Consider the following 18,588-nt stretch of genomic DNA (forward strand, 5'->3'; position numbering starts at 1 on the left):
TACTCTGTTCTTTCATCACCTAATAATAAAATAACAGCCGTAGCTTTCACAAGGCATACACGTGTTTGGCTTTAGGATTTATTTTATTTGTGTTATCATACTTATACAGTAGTTGGGATCAAGGAGATGACCCCACCACACACTCTATTTCGTAAGAACCAGGTAAAAAAAACCATAATAATAAATTGCTGTATTGATTGAATGTGTGATAAAATAATTAAATAAACACGTTTGGTTTTAATACTAGTTGAAAGTGGAAAGTATAGTGCATGATTTGTCAATGCCATTACCATCCCATTTTGACAAAATAATATATCATGGGTTCACAAATTTCTCAGTTTTGGGTTTGGTTTTAATAGATTTCTGAGGGTGTTTTCAAGTTTAGGCAGAGATTCTTAAATGATTAAGATTTGGTTTGAAGATGAGCGAATGATGCCAAAACTGTTTGAATTATTGGATTGTGTTTGTGTGACAGTCACTGTCAGATGAGGTAATAAGGTAGCAGATTCTAATCTACACTGTAAGCATTTGCAAATTCCTTCTCTTTTTTTTTCCTAAATAAAAGACAATGTATTGGTGTTTATTAGGACTGAACTGTGAATCTAAAAGAAAAAAAAAACAAGTTGGAGTTAGTTTATATCTATGTATCAGGGTAGTTAAACTAAATATGGTTGAAAGAACAATATTGAAGAATTATTAATATTATTTTTTTAAAGAGGTCCATGGATAGTTGAATATTTTATATTTTAGATATTGTTTTATTAATTTGATTATTATATTTATTATATTCAAAATATTTAAAGCGGATTCAAATAGAAATTTTTAGATATCTCATATTTTGATTGCAAATTTTTAAATAATAAGTAGATAATAAATGAAGTTTAATATTTTAGGGATAATTGATTAAATAAGTGAAGGGTTTTTTAAATAAAAAAAATAAGTGTTTCTAGCTCTAATAGAGGGATGTAATTGGATTGAATTTAAGTAGATAATCAAAATTAAAAAAAAAACCTGGACTCCCCACGTAAGACAACAAATTCCCTAAACTGCCGACACATGAGGGAAATATGCAAAAGAAAAAACAAAACTGTGCTATTACACATGACCCAACCCAATAAAATAAAAAAAAAAATAAAAGATAACGGTATGTCATAGAGGTGCTCATGGCCCGACGGCCCGCCCGAAATATAGGAGGGTTTGAGTAAAAATATAGGCCGAATATGACTTGGCAAAAAACAGTCCGTTAGAAATGGCTGGCTTCGATATCACTTTTTGGCCGCCAGCCGATATAATAAATATATTTATTTTTAATTTTTAAATTTAATATTTTTAAATACGTTAAATTTTTTAAAAATTTTTTAATTTTAAAATATTTTTAAAATAATTTTAAAATAATTTTTTAGTATTTATTAAAAAAATGAGCCGGGCCGGCCCGGGCTTATGATTTTTCCCGAGCTGGGCTTGGGCAAAATTTTAGGCCCATATTTCGAACTAGGCCCGGGCTAAAATTTTTTATGGGCCTGACCCAAACCTGGCCCTGCCCGGCCCATGAGCACCTCTAGTGTGTCACCTTTTATTTTATTTTTCTACAAAAGTTTGACACTTTTTTAAATTTATTTTTCAACTTAAAAAATTTCATAATTTGTTATCTGATTTGATGGGATAGATTTAAAAAAAATACTTTTTTTATATTTAAAAAGAAACATATGTTGAAAAATAACCCTGAAAGATTTATAAGGAAAATGAAAGCCTTTTGCTGTATTTGAAAGGCAATAAAAAAAAGTAAGAACATTTCCCTCTTCTCATTTTAGCTTTGTTTTTATCTAAAATTAAACGTGAATTTAAAGGTTGATATGGAATTAACAATTTTTTATGGAAAAATAAAAAAGAGAGGGTTTTGAGGTTGCTACTCTATCATTAATCTCAACCATTTCTATGGTTGCATTTTAACTTGCCTAATTTACATAAATGCTTTAATGAAAACATTATTTCATCAACCTTCTAATTTGGTGACACATTGAAAATGTTTGCACTAACATCCCAATATCCTAATATTGTCGTACCACCTTTAAACAGGTAATTATTGGTGGGGACTGAGGGGTTTTATAGATTTCTTTTTAAAAAAGAGAGGGTTTTGAGGTTGCTACTCTATCATTAATCTCAACCATTTCTATGGTTGCATTTTAACTTGCCTAATTTACATAAATGCTTTAATGAAAACATTATTTCATCAACCTTCTAATTTGGTGACACATTGAAAATGTTTGCACTAACATCCCAATATCCTAATATTGTCGTACCACCTTTAAACAGGTAATTATTGGTGGGGACTGAGGGGTTTTATAGATTTCTTTTTAAAAAAAGAATTATAGATCATTAAAAGTAAAAGATAGTCCCTTTTTTCTGCTTTATACACCCCAAGTTGAAATTGTTTACGGTATAATTTAAGTAATTCTAGGTTTTATTAGTGATAATTAAGGGGGAAAGCACAAACGTATATTTATAAAAAAATTAATGATTGACTAATTTGAAAATATGAATTAAAATACTAGTTACTGATTAAAGTATACTTTATAATATTTTTGGATTTTGTAATATCATTGCATTCAATTTGTATGGAAAGGAATAAACGATTCAATAGGTCAGTCTGAAGTAAACAAACAAAGGGAGATCTCCATTTACATCATTAATTATTTCCACCCTTTTATATAAATTTTTTATTAATTTTTTTAAATATTTTCTTTTGAATTAAATAAAAACAATACATCCTAGAAAATTTAAAAAAGTTTTAATTTAACATTAACCAAGCTCACAAGCACAGTTTAGCAATATTAAAGAAAACGTATTAATTAATTGAGCAGAAATGCAGACAAAAATGGTAGGAGATATGGAGTTATCAGAAAAAAGAGACAACCCGCAAAGATGTTGCGGTCCACGCCATGTGGCGTTGTTGATAGCAACCTTGTCTTTCAGATACTGAGTTTCTAAATCCTCCGCTGACTCTACTCTCAACTTCTGTCGGTGACTCTTGCCATTTCCTTTATTATTATTATTTTGTTAAAATAAAATTTAATTTTGTATAACTATTTACTAGTATTAAAAAAAGTTTTTTTTTAAATAAAAAAATTTAGGCTTGTTAAGGGTTTTTTTTTAGGATTAGAGGTGTTCATGGGTTGGGTCGGGTTTGAGCCCAATAAAAAATTTAGACCCATTTGTTAGGTCTAGGTCCGGCCCAACTCAAAAAATAGGCATAAATTTTTACTTAAGCCCGGCCCGAATAAAAGTACAAAAACTCGAGTAGTCCATATTAAATTTTTTGTATAATTTTAAAAAAAATTATAATATAGAAAAAATAGTAAAAATATTAAAATAAATATTTCTCAATAAATTGAAAATAAATTAAAAAATATATATGTATACTTAAATAACATTAAGCTAAATGTAACTTAACAAATAAATGTGAAAAATAGTAACAAAATTAATAATTAAATAATAATTATACAATATCCAAAGAATAATAATAAAATAATAATATAACTGTGAAATTGGAGCAAAATAGTGAAAAAACTAGAAAATAAAAAAAAAGTAAAAAAAAACAGCAATTTTTTGTTTTTTTCATATTCGGGCCAGCCGGGCCGGGCCAAGAAAGCCTTACTTGAGGCCCAACCCATTTTCTAAGCAAGCCTTATTTTTTTACCCAAGTTCACTTTTCAGCCCTATATTTTTACCCAAACCCTCCCACTTTTTGGGTGGGCCTTTAAGCCGAGCTGGGTAACCCGACCAATGGACAGGTCTGTATAAGACTATGAAGTGAATTTATTTTTATATCACATCACTGGATTTAATAAAAAAATTAATTATTTTAATAATTTAATTTAAAATTTAAAACTTAAAAAGCAAATAATATAAGTTCTAAAAATAAAATTAAACAAATTAAATTTCAAATGTACCTTTGAGTATATTTTAACCTAGAAAAACATTACACACAAGAAGTGAATAATATATTAAAATCTATATCAAAATTTATATAAAAAAATATAAATAATATTTTAAGTAAGGTTTAATTGTGAGTTTAACCCTTTACTTTATGAAACTTGATAAATTAGTTAACACATGAATTTGAACTATTGATTTTTGTTTTGCTGCATATAAGTTGTTGAATTGTTGATTTTTGGTATGCAATGTATATAAGTTGTTAAACTAGTGATTTAATAAGTTCTAATAGTGTTATCCCGAACTTAAAGGGACAAAGTTTTCAATTTTCATAATGTATGAGGACCAAATTTTAATAACTAGAATAAGAAAAAAGAGATAAAATCTTCAATTTTTGTAAAATAAAAGATAAAAGAAACGGAATTCCTTTCGGGATTTGACTAAATGTTACAAGAAAACTTTACAAGTGACAAAAAAGAATGTTGAAATTCAAGAAAACTCTGCAAGTACTCTCTAATGTTTTGATGGAGTAACAGTACACAATTTTATTGAATTAAAGGACAATGTTATCAAAAGTTTTTACAAATAAATGCAAGTGACTTCATTCTTTTTTATGGTTATATATATATATATTGCTTTTGTGCATTTTTCATAAACATATGTGGAAAGAAATCTATGTCATTCAATACTTATCTTTGTACTCAGTTTTAGAAGATTCAGAAATCATTGCCTTTAATTTGACTCAAGGTACAACACCACCACATGCATTGCACATAGATGATGAAAAGGAAATCAAACTTGTAAACAAAGGCATTTGAGATAATAAAGGACATTAATTTTCCTCCAACAAAGGGTCAACGCTCATCTGTTATTGCTTTTTTTATTTTTCTTTTTTTGGTGGTTGATATCCTTTGTTTCTCAATCTCTGCTGAAGCACTTTTTTTTTGGTTAACTTTGTATCCTATTCTTAACAAGCAAAAGCATCGATTTGATACATTGCATGTAGAGCTTCGATTACCCTGTTGAGGTCTCAAATCTCTCGTGATTGAAGGCCTACCAAGACACAGGATGTTGGTATCCCTGGACTTGCTCGCCAAGTTAGCATTTTCCATACTAGGTAAGCATATAATGCAAGTAGCATAACTTGTTCTGTGCTATTATAGTTGTTAAAAGATACAGATTATGTTATATTACCATAAGAAATGAGACTCGAGTTCAAGTCTCTTTCTAATGGAGTTTTTCTATGATTTTCTCATGGTGGTAGAGTGACAAATCATGCCATATCTGCATCAAGGATTTGAGGGGGAAACACAAAATAATCTTTGAAGATAAAAATGTCTGCATATTGTGATACACGGAAAAGATAAAAGATTTCCATATCCAAATTGCTGAAAATGAATGTATAATAATATATACTTTAGAAAATGTTAGTGATATTGTGCTTAATTTTCATAACTTTGTTATTCATTTTAATTATTTTTGGATATGTATTTTATTGATTTTGACACTTTATTGACAATTTTCTATGTAGATATAATATTATTCAGTTCGTTCGAAAACAAGATAAGTTGTGGACTAAAATAAAAATTTTGTATGAAGGTTGAAATGGATCGCAATATTCTTTAAGAGTTTAATTAAGGACTGACTTATATTGAGGGATAAAAAAGAAGAAGACCCAAGTGCTTTATTTTAGAGTTTATTATATTTTAGGATATCATATATTCATATGTATTATTATAATTATGTTATATATATTATATACATATTGATTAAACACCATTTTAGTATCAAAATTGAGAAGGCCTTTGGATTTGGTGTTCGGCGCATACAATTGGTACGATTCGTAATTGTCGTGTTTGGTCCACTGAAGAATAAATTAATGTGACCAATTGAGTAAGTGGTTGGATCTGTCAAGTGAATTAACGATCAAGTTTGAATGACCCGCGCAATTGAGGTTGTTGATTTGAGTCTGGTTCCTCTAGTTTGCAAAGTTGTAGAGGAATTAAATTGTGGAAGCTAATTTCAAGGTTATTCGCTTGGTAAGAGTTAGTTGCCGAGTTATTCTTGCAATTAATTTAAATACAAAGGGGCTAGCGATTTGAGAATCGGATTAACCAACCAAAGTTAGCTTTAGTCATTATGTATTGAACAGAAGCAAAAAGCTTTAATACCGGTTGGACGATAGTAAGAAGTCATAGCAAATCCTATAGCTACTTATACCAAAAAACAAGTAAGCATAATTACTCCTAGACAATAAAATATGTTAACATGAGGAGGAACATATTTACTAGTTATATCATCTGCAATCGCCTAAATTTCAAGGCGTTCCTCATAGAAAGTTTGAAACTTTTTAATCTTTTCATTCAATTTTATCTGAAGACACAAAAGACTGAAAATCCAAAAGCTCTTTTTTGCAGTTGTAATTATAAAGCCAAAAAATTAAGTTAGCGCAATCATCTTTATGTTGATCGTTACAGACCTCTTGAATCTTCTATTTACCTACTGGTTTGTATCTCAAGCTTGAGCTTTCGTTATATCAGTTTACTCAATTTTAATTTTGTCTGTTTATTTATATTGCATTCAATTTATTTCTAGTATCTTTTTATTTAATTTCTAATTATTTATTTTATATTTAATCTCCCTTTATTTTTGTAATTTCATATAAATTTTTAGTCATAAAAAATAAATAAAATTAATCAGTCTAGTCTATGTGAGATTTATCCTACTCACCAATCATTATGCTGCAAATTTAATTTAATTTCAGTTTAGGTGTAAGGAATTTATTTTTGGTCCTTCAATTAATAAATTAACTTCAGTTGTCTAGCATGCATCATTGAATGGTCAAATGATAGTCTGATCACTTCTGGTTAAGAACAGTTAGAATCTTTCACTTAAAAGCAAACTCAGCTGTACAATCTGCGAGTCAAGAATATATCCATGGAAAATGATAAAAGAATCAGCTAGCTAATGCAAAATCTTGGGTGAGGATCATATTAACAATTTAAAAAGATATGGGATGCCTCATATGCTGACGCATTGAATCGAAAATTGTTTTTAAGTTTTTTGATTCTTTCCCCTCTTATAACATACTATAATTCTGGGATTTTGACAGCTTGATTTTTACATGTTTCACTCACTGGCATTTCCATGAATTAGAGGACACAAACATTGCTCGGAAGATTTTATTCTCTCGAGTGGGAAAAAATCTGTTAATTTTGCCCATACATAGCAAATAGTGTGTGTGTTGGGAGTATGAGCCACGGTGTAGAAAATCCAAGTAATCCAACCAAACCAACGTCCTGCCTCAAAACTGAGGCCAGCTTGCCGGGGCATTGTTCCCATAACCCAAATCCTTTGCCTTGTCTTCATTAAACAGCTCTCCACTTTTCATGCTCATCCTTTCACTTTTCTAACCCTCATTACTTAATAAAATAATTTTTTTTGAGTTAACTAAATAATTATTCACCATCCTCATCGTTTCCAACTAATAAAGATTAGTATAAAGGAGAAGGCAGAGAAATAGTCATTTGTTGTGTAAGGGTATTAAGTATATTCAATTATTAATCAATAAAAGCCTCAAAAACTACGTCCACTCGGACCATTCCCCTTTTTGTACAGAAAACTATGCTGCATCTTCCATGCAGATCCCTCAGTTTTTGAACCTGACCATGTTCACTTGCTTCCTACGTATTTCATTTAGCCTTTCTTGGATTTCGGAATTGTAATCGTATATATATACTTTACCCTCAACCCACACGGCCTCAAGCTCTAGGTTGAGCTTCCCCCCCCCCAGCAAATCTAGTTAAAAAAAACACAATTTCGTATTAGCCATGGGTGAGTTTCAGTCCCAGCAATTCAATCTTGGAGTTAAGGCCACTGCTGCTGAGAGAAAGGGTAATGGCTTCTCCACCAAGTGTACCTCCTTGGTAAAACAGCAACGAGCTCGACTCTACATCATGCGCCGCTGTGCCACCATGCTCCTTTGCTGGTATATTCACGGAGATGACTAGCGAGCAGCAAAACCAGCCGTACCCTTCCACGCAAACCATGTTTTTTTCTTGATGACTTTGATCAATTAGGCTTTCATCAATCATGCTAAAATCCTGTTTGGTTCTATAGAGCTACAGTGTGGTGTATATGTCTACAAAATTTTCTCCTACATTTTTCCTTTTGTGTTTTTGACCTGGTTGGAGAAATCCCATTGGGTTTTGAGGAGAACAGGGGAAGCTTACTGCATAGCCGCACTCTTGATCTCGGCGGAGTTGGTAAACTGTATAAATGCATCAGAAAAGTTGCTTTGCCTGTTGTTATTAAGATTAAATGTAACTTTGTATTAGGCCCTTTTTAAAGATTACTTGTTTCTTTTTTTCCTTTTTCCTTCACTTACCCAGTCCTGGGTAATTGGAGAAGTGCTTTAGAAAGTAATAACAACCTTGTAGAAACAATGGAGGAAACTTCTTACAGCTGTAATGGTTGATTAGCTGTTTAATGTAGTTTATGTTTGAACTGTCATATTAATAACATGATCTGATAAGTCTTATGTAAGAGTCTGTTTGATTCGACACCTTCGTCTGCATGTGGAATTTGATTGTTAGGAAACCAAGCAAGAAGTTTCAGATTGAAAATTAAATGTTTGGGCTTTGCACAATTTGAGGACAATATGATCTTCAATCCTAGTAATTTTGCTAAGATTAAGGCATTGTTAACGCATCTTGTATCCTTTACAAATATATTAGTGAACAACTTGGGTCTCGAATGTTTGATTCGCCTGTCGGAAAATAAAGACATCAAGCAAACTTAACAGTGAACGGTTTTCTTTGTTTTAATATATTAGAAATGTTATAATCAAGAAGGAAAAATACATGATAATTTGGAATTTAGATTGCTTTATCAGTAAACAATATATAAAGACATAAGGAATTATATATATATTACCGTTGTTTTTGTGGTCTCAATTATGCAATTTGCCATGAGACAATATTCTTACAAAGGAGAAAAAGGGAAAAAAGAAACAGGGTATTAATCAATTATATTTCCTCTAACAAGTAATTTACACCTTTCCAGACCCGCTTATAACAGGGATCGGTTGTATATTATTTCAAACTTCCAGGGCAGGCTTTGAAACCAGGTTTCAATGTTTTTTAGTGGCTAATTTAGCTCTCAATTCCTTTCTCAGAATTTTTCCCGACGGTGCCTTTGGAATGGCTTCAATGAAGAACACACGGCTTATTCTCTTGTAGTACACCACCTGCACCATCAACGCTACATATATGTCAGTCGCATTTTTCAGGACCACCAATCATCTTGGGGTCAAATTGATCATTAGCAACAAGTTCAACTACTGATAAAATTATTATTACCTGTTTCGAAATATACTGTTTGATTTCATCCTCACTGATTTCTGATTTGCCTGATTTCACCACAAACGCAACAGGAACTTCCCCAACCGCCTCGTCTTTCATGCTGAAAATTGCAGGCATTTACTTATCTTAAGTAAGCCATTAAACCAAGAAACTACATATTATATGAATATGGATTAAATAATTTATTATTATTATTTCACTTACCCGACCACAGCAGCATCGATGATATCAGGATGTGCAATGAGCATGGCTTCAAGCTCAGCAGGAGCAACCTGAAAGCCTTTGTATTTGATCAATTCCTTCAATCGGTCGACAATGAAGAGCTCATCGTCATCATCAATGTAACCGATGTCCCCGGTGTGTAACCAGCCATCTTTGTCAATGGTCCTAGCGGTGGCCTCAGGGTCATTAAGGTACCCTGCATTCAATGTTCAGCAACAGGGTTCATAGTTTGTTTCCAAGCTTTCGAATTTCATGTGATTTATTTATTTTTGACTGATTTACCTTTCATGATCTGATCTCCTCTAATACAGATCTCTCCGGCTTGATTTCTTGGCAGGGAAGAACCAGTGTCGGGATCAACAATTTTCATCTCTGCGTTCCTTACTACAGTCCCACAAGCCCCGGATTTTATTTCGAATGGTTCCTTGGCAAATCCTAAGCACATTGCTAGAACTGGTCCTGCCTCGGTCATACCGTACCCCTGTACCACGTTTTCAATATGTTAATAAAATCTGCTCCATAATGTCGACTCGTCACATTCGCATTCAATTGAAGTAGGTGAAAATCCAAGGTGGTTGTTGCGGGCTCAAAAAGCCTACGGTTCCAAACCGGACGGTAACAATGGGACAAAGGAGGCTGGCCAACCGCCGCCACAGTTAAAGGGAAAATTCAAATGATAACTTGAACTGTAAAGTTGACTAGATGTGTTAGGCAAGAGGATTGGGTCAACGATGATTGTCTAAGAGATATATCCATTATCATGGAACACATGTTTAGAGTATTTTATTTGAACGAAGGGGTTGGTGAAGAAACCAAGGAATGATGAAATAGAAAACTTATGGGAGACCATCATTTATTTTTCTTTTTCTTTCTTTTTTTCATGAAATTGTGGGGGAAGGGAGACATATTGATGAGTGTAACAAAGCTAAATGAAGGAAAAGCAAGCAGAAATTCATCCTAATTATTATATAAATGATATTGTCAGAACAAATATTTATTTGAAGTTATAATTAAATAATTAATTAACTATAATAATAGTCCTATAATAAGGTCGGACAAAGAAAACGTGTCATTTCTTCTTTGGAAAAGAAGTTATACATTTATTATCTTACCCAACAAAAAATTTCCCATAAAAGGAAAATTAATGAATTTTCTTCTATTTTTAACAAGAAAATTAAACCTGTGATTAATTAGTCAGGGAAGTTCATCTTTACCTGGACAAAAGTATCTCTCTATCCCAATAAAAATGTTACAATTGACTTTTTTATCAAAATTTGACTGCAATTATTGTGAATATTTTAATTAATTAAATTTTATAAAAAAATATTTTTTTAAATTACTCCATTAATTTTTTAAAAATAAGAGATAAAATTAAAATTTTAATTTACATTAAAAGTCAAAGAGTAGACGGAGGAAGAACAAATGGTTTGACTTTCGTACCTGCCCGAGTTTGGCACCAGGGAACTTGGCTCTTACAGCGTCCTCAAGCTCTTTACCCAAGGGTGCACCCCCGGACTTCACCATCCTTACGGAAGACAAGTCGTATTTATCAGTTTCCGATGACTTAGCAATGGTGAACATTATAGGCGGCACAATCGGAGCAATCGTCACTTTGTATTTCTGTATCAGCTCCAACGCCAACCCAATCTCGAACTTCTGCATGATCAAAATTGCAGCCCCAACACGTAGCCCGCAAAGCATGATGGAATTCAGGGCGTAAATATGGAACATGGGAAGAATACATAAGATCACATCTTCGCTGTGGAAATACAAGTTCGGGTTTTCTCCGTCGACCTGTTGCGCCACGCTGGTGACCAAACCTTTGTGCGTTAACATCACCCCTTTGGGAAGCCCCGTCGTTCCCGACGAATAGGGCAGTGCTACGACATCTTCAGAGGCTATATCAACTTCGGGGAGATCGTTGTCGTCGGCTTGAGTCAACTCGGAGAAATGTAAACAGCCCTCTGGGGCTGAGTCAATGCACATGACCATGGCATCATTGTCTTGGGCGAATTCTTTTACTTTGTCAACGTAACTGGCTTGCGTGATAATGAGCCTCGCGTTGGAGCCTTTCGCATGCTTTGAAACTTCCGCCCGAGTGAAAAAAGGGTTGGCAGCCGTGGCAATGGCGCCACGGAAGGAAGCGCCGAGGAACGACAAGACGAACTCCGGGGTGTTGGGTAACAAGAGCATGATCACTTGGCGTTGTTGGATGCCGAGCTTGTTGAGCCCAGAGGCAATTCTTCGAGCGGTGAGCTCAACTTCAGCGTAAGTATAAACTTTACCTGTCGTCCCATTAATCAAACAGGGCCTGGAGGCGACGTTCGCTATGTTCTGGAAACAATACGAATGTAAAGGGAGGTGGTTGGGGATATAAATATCAGGAAGCTTTGAACGATAAATGATTTCTTCTTGTTGCAATTCAGCTTGGGGTGCCATTTTGGAGATTGAAATTGAGACGCAAAGAAAAAATATATATACTGAAACTTTAAAATTTTAGGCTTTCTATGTAAGTGGGGAAGCCCGAGAATAAATGATAGCTAGCGATATGGATATATAATCAATCAGTTGAGTTGGTGATGGGAGTTGGTAGAAGGGTAGAAGGGAGATTTTAGAGGATGGGTTGATGGTTAAAGCAGGGAAGGGTGTGAAGAGGAAAATCACATATGGCGTTCGTTAATTGGAGAAGGGGTTGTGTATAAATATGCTGGAAATGACGTGGTTATACGATATATATATAAAATACAAAAATAATTAAACCAAGGGATAAAATTAATGATGTAATGTAGACGTAACATTTGAAGAATTTTATAGATAAATATATATATAACATGCACTACGAAGATGTAAATTGGTAGAACAGAGGAAAAAGAGAGGGTTGGTGGAGGGTGGGTTTTGGGAGAAAATGGGGTCCATATTTTTGGGTTGTTAAAGATGGCAACTTGACTAAAGAGGTGGGGCCTTTACAAGGACGGCTTTTTACCGACCACGACCAGTGCCACAATACGTCGGAGAAATTTGCCAGACCATTTCCCCTCTTCACCTACCGCAACCGTGATTCCTGCCGGAAAGCCTTTTATTATCAATTACTTAAATCCCGTCTAGGTGATGATTTGTTTTGGAGGTTTCTTTGCTATTTTACCTCTTGATTCCGATTCATTTCTTTTTAATTTCTTATAATTTAAAAAATAGTTAGAAAACAAAGGATAAAGCATTAATAAAATTTAACCTTAATTTATTGAATTAGATTAAGTTAACCTTTATTTTTATTTGAAAAAAAGTGTATTAGCTTTTGTATAGATGAAAATCAAATATATATGTGGGTTAGTTTTTATATATGGTTGGCTCTGCTGCCAAAGAATTATAGTGCATTAAGAGGTAAGAAAGTAAAAGTTTAACTGATTTCAAAGAGTTAATGTAACATTAGTTGTAAATCCTAAATCCTCTGTAGTAGGTGTATTGCGCTCATCGAGTTTTCAACAGCTTATTGATTATTGGTTCACGCATAAATCATAAACATAATAGACAAGATGCAATGATTATATTTGATAGGAAATGAACTAGAAACCCGAAAGATGAAAGAAAAATAAGGGAAGAAGAAGAAGAGAGCAAGCAGAGAGAGAGAGAACTATAGCAGTTACTGTATATTCTTCGTATCCTTTCTATTCCTTTACATGCGTAGATACATAGAAAATCATAATAGCAAAATAACAGAAAGGACAACAAACTGTATGATACGATTGCCATGCACAAAACGCGCCGTTTTATTAATTGGATGTGTACCGTTTCGACTAATCCTCTTCGACACAACTGTCTCAACCTAACTGGTTCATGATTTGGTCCATAACAATATTTAATATAGTGCTAATAACCTTTTGACTTAAAAAGTAAATTTAAATTTTGAGAAACATATTTGTTTAATAAAATTTTAACCTACAAATCATGTCAAATGCCTAAAATGTTTTTGGATGGTGCCATTTTCACATACCCAAACATTCAATAATTGCTTCTGCCAATCCTTGATCCACAGTCCACAAAAGGACAAATATTTGGGAATCTAATGAGTGGGTTTAGATTTGAGACTAAATCACATGTTCTACAATAATGAATAAATCAAAATTTCACGGAGGATTTAATAAAAATATTAGACATCAAAAAAATAGATTTAAATAGTAAAAAAGGCTTATTTAATATCTTATTTTAATTTATTTTATGTAATTTGTATCATATAAAAATTAAATATATAATACTATAATTTAAATATAGAAATAAGTTAAACTGTCTATGTTTAAAATTTGAATAAAAATATTCTTTTTTATTTGTCATCAAGTACAGAATAAAAATAAATTTATTAAATATGAATTAAAAATAAATAAATTTTTATAAAATAATATAAACAAATTTAAAATGAATTTAAGTTTATCATCTATAAATATACGTAGATTTTTATAAATTTTAAGTTGTATATTTCCAGCAGAATTGAATTTGAGAAGAAAAAAAAAAGGAGTACATTAACACCAAAAAAACTATTAAAAAAAAACACCAAAAAAGAAGCCCAACTGGAATCTAGTGCAGCATGACCCTGCCTGACCCCGGTAAATCAAAGCAGTCGTGGTTTAGAATTCTCCGGGATGAGGAAAATTAGGTGGACTTGTAAATTTCGATTTTATTTAATCTGGTCGTTCGACTTTAGTATATTTATTGACACTTTTGCATTTTCTTTTAAAATAAATTGATATTTAGTTCAAAATAAATATTTTTCAAATTTTAGTTTTTAGAATTTTAATATCAGTTTACTCTAATAATTTAATTAAAAAATTATGGAATTGTAGGTGGACCTGTCAGGTTTGGCGGTCAGGAATGGAGGACTATTCCAAGGGCGTTCTCCTGTCAACAAATGTATGCTGATGCCTGATGCTCTCTCTGTTTCACCCACCAAGTTTCCTCCGAAATAAACTAACTATAAATATAATCAAATAAATAAATAAATATTGGAGTAATTAAGACAAAAGAATCTTTTTTTTTCTTTTTTAAGAAATCGGCATCATTAACCTTTTCATCTCATTTGTTTTATTTTTAAGTTTTAAAACTGAGTCAGTTTTGATATATTTTTTAAAAATTTTATGGGTTTTTTACTGGAATATATTAAAAAAGATTAAATACTGAAATATGTTGTTAGGTAGATTAGTTATCAAAAGGGTATTTTTTTTAATGGAGCCTATCTGATAGGCACTAATGAATTTTTTATTTTAATTTTTTTTCTTTTTAAGTTTAAATAAAATATTGTTTTTTATTTTTATTAAAAATATTTAAATATAAATATAGATAAAAATACGGTCAACCGGTTAAAATACAGGTAAAAAACGGGTCAAACCTGTCAGATAGGCGCCACTAATTGCGCCTGACAGGTAGGCGCCAATGCCCATGCTGCTGCCTCTGTCCCTTCCACCATGGTGTTGTCCTTTCCACCAGGCTATTGTCCCTTCAATGGGAAAAAATTACAAATGGGGGACCTTATAAGTATGGTCGCCCAAACCTCATGTATCAACTAGAAAAAAGAAAGAAAAGAAAGAAAGGAGAAGAAGAGGAAGAACGAAAGAAAGAAGGTAATGTATTATTTTAGTAAATAATTTTGTTTATAATTTAAAGAGTTTAATTAAGATATTGTGATTTTTTTGTTATTAATTATTAATTATAAATTATTTATGTTTAGTGTTTATAGTTTTGGATTAGTATTTTGTATGAATGTATTTTTTTATTTTTATAATTATTTTAAAATTAATTTGTTAGTAATTTAGAATTATGTTATAAATTTTTGTGTTTTTAATTATTTTAAAATTAATTTATTAGTAATTTAAATTTGTAAGACTTCAATATTATATTTGAAATTTAAATTTGTTTAATCTTTTATCTTTTTATTGTGAAATTATAAATCCCGCTAAGGAATTAATAACATTTGATCTATTTAAGAACATAAATAACAAATATGGATGGGTATAAAAACTAGTTTTATCTATGCTAAAGATAAGTCATTGTTTAAAGTACTAAAGTGGGATTTACCTTGGAATTTTTGTTATAAATGGAAGTTTTTTTGTTAAAAAAGAACACAAAGAAATTTATCAGTTGACACATTCGCAATCTCTTAATTATGAATTTCATCTCTTACTTTACAAAATTAATTTATTAGTAATTTAGGATTAAATTATAAATTGTTGTGTTCAGTTTAGTATTTAGTGAGTTTAACATATAAGTTTATAAAAAAAATTTAAAATCATTTCATTAAAAGTTTAATTATAACTGACTCTTTTAATCATATAATTGATGTTAACTTATTTAATTTTTTTATATCAATATACTTGTTATTAACTCATTTAATTTTTTTATATCAACTTTGGGGTTTTTTACCCAAATATATTAAAAAAATTAAATACCGAAATAGGTTGTCAGATAGATTAATTACCGAAATGGTATGTTTTTTGTAATTGTACCTATTTGACAGGCGCCAATCAATTTTTTATATTAAAAAAAAATTAATTGCGCCTACCTAATAGACGCGAATCAATTTTTATATTAAAAAATATATTTTTAATCGCGCCTATCTGACAGGCGCGAATCAATTTTTTATATTAAAATATATTTTGTTGTTTAAATAAAATATTAATTTTTTATTTTTATTAAAAATATTTAAATATATATACAAGTAAAAATACGGTCAACGGGTCAAAATAAGGGTAAAAAACGGGTTGCGCCTGTTAGATAGGATTAAGTTATAAATTGTTGTGTTTAGTTTAGTATTTAGTGAGTTTAACATATAAGTTTATAAAAAAATTAAAAATTATTTCATTAAAAGTTTAATCATAACTGACTCTTTTAATCATATAGTTGCTGTTAACTCATTTAATTTTTTATATAATGTAATTTTTATATAATATAATTTTATATAATTTTTTATTTATTGAACAGTTTTTATTGATTTATTAAAATGTTGATTAAATTTGTTGTTATTTAATTTTATATGTTGTTTGAACATAAACTACTCGGGTATGTATCTATTTCTATTTTCATTTTTTTAATTCGTATGTTTTTAAGATAGTTTATATTAATTTTAATTATATTATTATTGTAACCTAACATAAATTTTTTTATTGTAGGTAAATTATGAGAAATTATTAGATATTTATTTACCGTGTTTTGTTTTTGAAAATTGAAATAATTTATTGTATTTTTTGAAACAAATTAAATGAATTCATTTTTTTAATTGCAGATTTGTAGCAAATGAGTTTTTTGATTAATAATAATCACATATCAAGTACTATTAATGAGATGTTAATAAAATTTTTATTTGATACTCATGTTATTTGTTGAATTAAATTATATTGGATTAACTATTCTGCTAATTTAATAATGTCAGGGTCCGTACCACGTATTGAGGGGCCGTGTTAATAGTGTAGGGTTTCTGTCAGATGAACGCCTAATACCATACTTAGAGTTAGCCGGGTTCAGATCAGCGGCATTGATCCGGACTTTTGATCTGCGATACGACTTGATTTCCGCTTTAGTCGAGCGATGGCGTTAGGAGACCCACACATTTCATTTGCCGTGCAGAGAGTGTACCGTCACTCTAGAGGATGTTGCACTACAGCTCGGGCTTCCCATCAACGGGAATGCGGTCACGGGCGTAAGTTCAATCTTTAGGTTGGCTACCCTTTGCTATGAATTACTTGGACGCTCACCAAGTGAGGGGAAATTTACCAGTTTGAGATTTTCATGGCTAAAGGTCAATTTTGAGCATTTGCCGAGTACTGCCAATGAATGAGAGGTGATGCAGGCCGTTCGAGCTTACATTATGCACCTTATAGAGGGTATACTCATGCCAGATGCAAACGGTGGTAAGGTCCACTTGATGTACTTACCCCTATTATCCAATTTGCATAACACCCGTTCATACAGTTCGGGGTCCGCAGTTTTAGCCATGTTGTATCGCGAACTTTGTCAGACGACAGATTCTTCTGCGATAGACATAGGCGGATGCCTGATACTGCTACAGTCGTCGGCACTTTACCGGATGTCATTCTTGGCATCCGTTAGTCACCAATCATATATATTTCCACTCGTTAATAGGTGATGAACTTTTACTCGTTATAATAATTAGTTGACTTTCTTTTAGATTATATTGTTCTAACAATTTGTTTTCGTAGATGGAGTACTAATCCAGGTATCGGAAGGTCATACACAGTTTCGATATACCGTCTAATGATTGAGAATCATGCTGGGAAGGGGGTAAGTTTTTCCAATATAAACTTAATTTTATTATTTTATCTCACTCGATCGGCATTAACATAACAATATTATTAACTGTGCAGTTCACTTGGATGCTGTATTCTGTTCCGATGGAAAATTCTTTTTCTCAATTGTAGTTGGTCATCCGGCCCGTAATAAGGTCGTGCCTGCAACTCAATGACAGTCCCCGGCACGTGTTCCTTCATAGCGACTATCCATCCTTGTAACTCATTGTATGATGCATCGAAATCTCCGTACAATTGCTCTATTGCCATCTGTTTAGCTATTCATGCCTTCTGGTATGATACTCAATACTAGAATCGTACTTGTATTTTGGCAACTAGTACAGAAACTTTAATGGGCGGCATGTCTTTCACCATTGGCATGATGCACGTACAGATAGTTTTGGAGTTAAGTTTTCGATGATCTTCTGTCATACGTGTTGAAGTGTATGTGTGAGGCCCAACAAATTTTTGTATCTCCCACATCTGCGACTTTTGGATAAATGCAGCTCTTATCCGCCAATTGCAACCTTCTGCCGACCTCTAACACTCTCCAATATATAATGTTAGTTTAGACACGACGACTTTGTAGTCTACTGATATATTCATGCTATACCGCTTAATGGCATATATGCATTCTTCCTCACTCTTGAATCTCTGGCACACGAACAACTCCTCTAGATTAGAATATACGGCCATCCGGTGAGCAGGTACTCCGACAATTCAGCTACCTGCGCCGCATCGGGGTCTATCCGATACATGTGTGCCCTAACAGAGAAGGTCATACA

The 18,588-nt window shown here is 31.9% G+C and overlaps 1 protein-coding gene across 1 annotated transcript; it reads right to left on the minus strand.

Annotated features, from left to right (window-relative positions):
• Window positions 1–8,838: 8,838 nt before the first annotated feature.
• Window positions 8,839–12,050, minus strand: LOC107906026 (4-coumarate:CoA ligase 1). Its single transcript, XM_016832867.2, has 5 exons — window positions 10,959–12,050; window positions 9,801–9,999; window positions 9,501–9,714; window positions 9,294–9,396; window positions 8,839–9,181 (listed from the first exon to the last, which is right to left on the minus strand). Exons 1-5 carry the CDS (start codon window positions 11,955–11,957, stop codon window positions 9,065–9,067), a joined length of 1,632 nt encoding a protein of 543 aa, XP_016688356.2. The 5' UTR covers window positions 11,958–12,050; the 3' UTR covers window positions 8,839–9,064.
• Between the last annotated feature and the right edge of the window lie 6,538 nt (window positions 12,051–18,588).

Source organism: Gossypium hirsutum, chromosome D05, assembly GCF_007990345.1.
Source record: "Gossypium hirsutum isolate 1008001.06 chromosome D05, Gossypium_hirsutum_v2.1, whole genome shotgun sequence".
NCBI lineage: Eukaryota > Viridiplantae > Streptophyta > Magnoliopsida > Malvales > Malvaceae > Gossypium > Gossypium hirsutum.

Coding starts and splice junctions, on each gene's coding strand:
- LOC107906026 (XM_016832867.2), bottom strand. CDS start 11,957: ATGGCACCCCAAGCTGAATTGCAACAAGAAGAAATCATTTATCGTTCA. Junction 9,715..9,800: donor AGGAGATCAGATCATGAAAG/GTAAATCAGTCA, acceptor CATTGAATGCAG/GGTACCTTAATGACCCTGAG. Junction 9,182..9,293: donor AACAGTATATTTCGAAACAG/GTAATAATAATT, acceptor TTGATGGTGCAG/GTGGTGTACTACAAGAGAAT.